General features: G+C 34.0%; 1 protein-coding gene across 1 annotated transcript; it reads right to left on the bottom strand.

Moving 5' to 3' along the window:
• Positions 1–308: 308 nt before the first annotated feature.
• Positions 309–4115, bottom strand: LOC111405469 (coronatine-insensitive protein 1-like). Its single transcript, XM_023034366.1, has 3 exons — positions 3524–4115; positions 1458–1962; positions 309–1365 (listed from the first exon to the last, which is right to left on the bottom strand). Exons 1-3 carry the CDS (start codon positions 4012–4014, stop codon positions 583–585), a joined length of 1779 nt encoding a protein of 592 aa, XP_022890134.1. The 5' UTR covers positions 4015–4115; the 3' UTR covers positions 309–582.
• Between the last annotated feature and the right edge of the window lie 331 nt (positions 4116–4446).

The following is a 4446-nucleotide window of genomic DNA, read 5'->3' as shown; positions in this document are numbered from 1 at the left end:
CATTTAAAATGTGAGAAAAATAAATAAGAACATTTTAACATTTTTGCCCTTCATTTGAACAACGGTTAGAGGGTGATAGAGCTCCATTTTTATGAAAAAACGCATTTTAGAATAGTACAATGATGAGAAATGTGTAGTCGAAAAATAAGAATTTTTTTTGATTTACGTGTAATGTTATTTTAATGAAAAATGCGTGGTTGAAAAGAAAAGAGAGAGAGATAATGTATTTTGGAAAAAATGAAAATCAAACAAGACCTTAAAATAATCAATGACACATATTTTAACAACGCACAATGTTGACAAAGATGTCACTAATGAATGTACAAATAGCATTATTCACTCATTATATGTCTATAAATGGGGAACAACAACATGGTATACGCATTTAGATATTCGGTATCAAATGCCTCATAGTAGACGGCACCAAGAAATGTACAAATAACATTATTCACTTATTATATGCCTATAAATGGGGAACAACATGTCAAATGCCTCATAGTAGACAGCACCAAGGAATGTACAAATAACATTATTCATTTATTATATGTCTATAAATGGGGAACAACAACATGGTATACCCATTTAGATATTCAGGATCAAATGCCTCATGGTAGACGGCAAATCTGTTCTTTGCCCAGCAAGTGAATAATATGCTAGAATGTGAGCAAGCACTTCCCCTTTTACATTATGAACAGGAGCTTGTGTTGCAGGAATCAACTCAGTAATCCAGTTTGGACGCACCATATGTATTAGATTCCCACCACTTGCCGTAATCCTATAGTTTGTCACCCACAAATACCTCAGAGAAGTTAGTCGCAGTACAGCAACCGCCAGCGCACGTTCACTAAAACAGCATGCCGACATTTCTAACTTTCGGAGGCTAGGGCAGCCTTTGGAAAATTCCAAAATCCCCTTATCTGATTCCCCAACATAGTGCAAAAGCATCCATCTTACTTTTGGGCTGTACCGTCCAATATAGCTGAGACCTACATCTGTCAAACCCCCCGGCCGGAGACACAGAGCGAACCTCCTTAGTTTATGGCAACCCATTAACAGAGATCGAACTCCATTATCAAGCGGAAAATCTGCGAATTTTTCTTGTTTTTCAATCAAGACCAATCGGAAGTTTTGGAGGTTTTTCAAGTATGTGCCCACACATTTCAGCGACGCATTTGTAATGTCGGATACATATAGTGACAAGTGTTCCAATTCAATGCATCCTCGCGACAGAGCAATTAATCCTTTATGTGAAATCACACCTTCAGCTTCTTCATTTTCATCTCCACGCTCGAACTTTAACCTTTTCATTCTCTTGCAAAATTGAGCTAAAACTTCCAATCCTCTATCTCCAATAACGATTCTTGCCTGTTCATTAAGACAGAATCATGTTTAATTACTTAGCTTAGCTTCAGAATTTTATTCATGAATGTAGGATAAACAAAGATTATAAATTTTACCGCAAGTATTTCCAAGTTTGGACATCTTTGTAGTAAGAGACAATGACCTTCTGTGTCAAGCATAGCATAAAGGAGATCAAGTTTTCTAAGCCGCGAAGCAATAGAAAAGACAATCGGCATTTCAGTTTTCCCCAAGAAAGTAAGACCCAAGCGGCACAATCTTGGTGGAAAGGCTATGGAGTACCTTTTCAGTTGCTCATTTAAAACACCTTCATCAACCTGCTCGGGTAGTGCACTAAACGAGCCCCCACCAAACTCTTCTAATGAAGTTGCTGATTGGAAGAAACCACATAGGTCAGAAGTATCACAATCAGAAATTTTCATCGAGACTAAAGATGCACATTTTCTGGCGATCAGTTCAAGGTCTTCAGACGAGATTTTGACAAGATCTGTCAAGTAGAAGTTCAAATTTTCAAGAACTGTATTTTTCAGAGCAAGCTCATGTAGCCATTCCCCGTCATTCTCAAGGATTGTGCATTCTTCCATAAACAAGGTCTTAATACTCCTACACAAGTGTAAACCACAAATTATTTAAAAAAAAAGAAGAAAAAAACAGAAAAAGAAATAGTTGAATCAATAAGACATGCAATTTTTGATATTTTAGAAAGGATGTTACCACATGTACATAATCCACCACGCAAAGCAACTATAAATTTAGGGGAAATGTATTTGATTCAGATGTAATTATCTATGCATTTCTTGGAGATCGCCTTCTTCACCTCCATATATTTGTGTGTTCGTTTGATTTTTACATTATAAGCCAGCATCACAATCGCTACTAACGATGTAAGCAAGAAAAGGATAGGAGAGAATTAGACCTAACAAACACTAAAACTATGGCTATATAACGAGAAATTTCGTATTCACATTACTAGCAATGCATCAGCAATTGTTACAATGTCGTTTTTTAGATATGTACAAAGCAAATTTACTTTGGAGAAGGGTGTTTCATTGCCCGAATATTTCATAGATAAAAATAGAACATGAAGCACACCACTTCAACATCCTTTCTCATGCATAAATTGAGCGAATGAAGATTTAATCCGAGGGTTAAATCCACCAATAACCACCCAACTTTATACTAAGTGTCATTATGACTATCCAATTTCATTTTGTTTCATCACGATAGCTCAATTTGATTTTATTTAATCATAATCACCCCATTTCATATAACATTTCACCAGACCATCCAATCTCTTTTGACATTTTTCACTAATTTTAAAAGGAGTAAAATGGAAGTTTTGCATTATATAGATAAAATAAATGTTAAAAAACAAAAGTAAAATAAAAACTTATTTTAAAAGATAAAATTAAAAAATTTATTTAAAAAGTTACTTAAAAAAGTAAAATACAATAAAATAAAAAATTATTTTAAAACAATTACTTAAAAAAATATAAAAAAATATAAAACTTATTTTATAAAAATGGTACTTAGAAAAATAAAATAAAAAGTTATTTTTGAAAAACGTTACTTAAAAAAATAAAATAAAAAATAATGTTTTTTTTTGAAAATAAAAAAATGTTTTTAAAATAAAATAACTTTTATTTTTGTTTTTTACAAAAAAATATTTTATATATATAATGTAGAGATACCATTTTATTTCTTTTAAAATTAATAAAAATGGGTGAAAAGAAATTAGGTTGGCATTGTGTAACGTTACATGAAATTGAATGATCTAGTGAAATAAAATAAAATTTGGTGATTATAGTGATATTAACTATAAAGTTGGGTGACTATCGATAAAATTAAACCTTTAATACGATGTAGGCATGTAGCACATCACTAGCTAATAGGGTATGTCCCACAAAATTGTGTATCACGTCTTACGATTTGATAAAAGGAACCTGCTACACGTAACAGACTCATGCCAGAATACTTATAGTTGCGTCCCCAACATATTATTTTTTATTTTTATTTTTATTTTTTTTTCATGTGGGATCGACGGGTCGATAAGTCCCCGTAAGAAATTGCTCCTTGATAAAATTGTGCACTGGTTGTCAACCTTAATGCTTAAGTCAATAATTTATCATTCGCAAGTAAAATACAGCAAAATTAACACTTTTACCGGCAAAAGCGACTGATATGCAAGAGTCCATCGGTGGAAAATCCCCGGCAGTAATCAAGTTTCAAGACTTCAAGACCCTTGCCCGTCTCTGAAGTGGCAAGCAATTCAAGGTCCGAGTCCTTCACTATCATTCTTCGAAAGTGCAACGCTTTGATTCTACTGGAGGACTCGACGATTTCCTTGATCCACGGCGTAACATAGCCGCCCCACTCATTCGGCACAAGGCTAAACATTACAGCTCGGGGTTGGCCCTTGAGTTTGAGGGACTCCAGGTGGGGGAACCGCCGTAAGAGGAGGTCGGCAGTGGTGGTGTAACACAGGGCAATAGTGATGTGCTTTCTCGTGATGGCATCGATCTCGTACCAACTTTTGCACACCAGGGAAATCGCAGCCCGATCTTGAGGCTCTTGTATATATGGAATCACGCACTCCCATACTGTATTGTTGTATGATCTAGCTTTACTGATAGCACATGTACTAATAAAATTCATGCTCTTTCATCTATTTCTATTTCTCAGGGCAAAGACTAAAGAGAAGAAGATGATAACGCGTAGACTTTGACCCAAGATTAGAGAGAAATGCGACTATTTGAATGTGGAAAGGTAGGTGGACGAATTATCTGCACTTTTAAATTATAAATAATTATAAAAATTAGTAATAAATAAGTGAAAATTAATTATGAGTTCCTCGAATTATATAAATAGATAAAAGTTGTGAAGTCCATTGGAACAAATTTCAATTTTTTTTCCATTTCTTTTTGTTCTTTTTAATTCAAAAGTTTTTATATTGTTTTCCAATTCCATCCAATTTTAGTGCTCCAAAAATGGAGAAAAGGGAAATGAATTTCATGACATCGGAAAAGAAAAAGAAAATTATATGAGCAAAAAGGATTTATGCAAGTGGATACACAATTGAGAAATTTT

The sequence above is a fragment of the Olea europaea genome, chromosome 12 (genome assembly GCF_002742605.1).
Source record: "Olea europaea var. sylvestris chromosome 12, O_europaea_v1, whole genome shotgun sequence".
Lineage (NCBI taxonomy): Eukaryota > Viridiplantae > Streptophyta > Magnoliopsida > Lamiales > Oleaceae > Olea > Olea europaea.
This window is presented reverse-complemented; position numbering and strand designations above follow the sequence as displayed.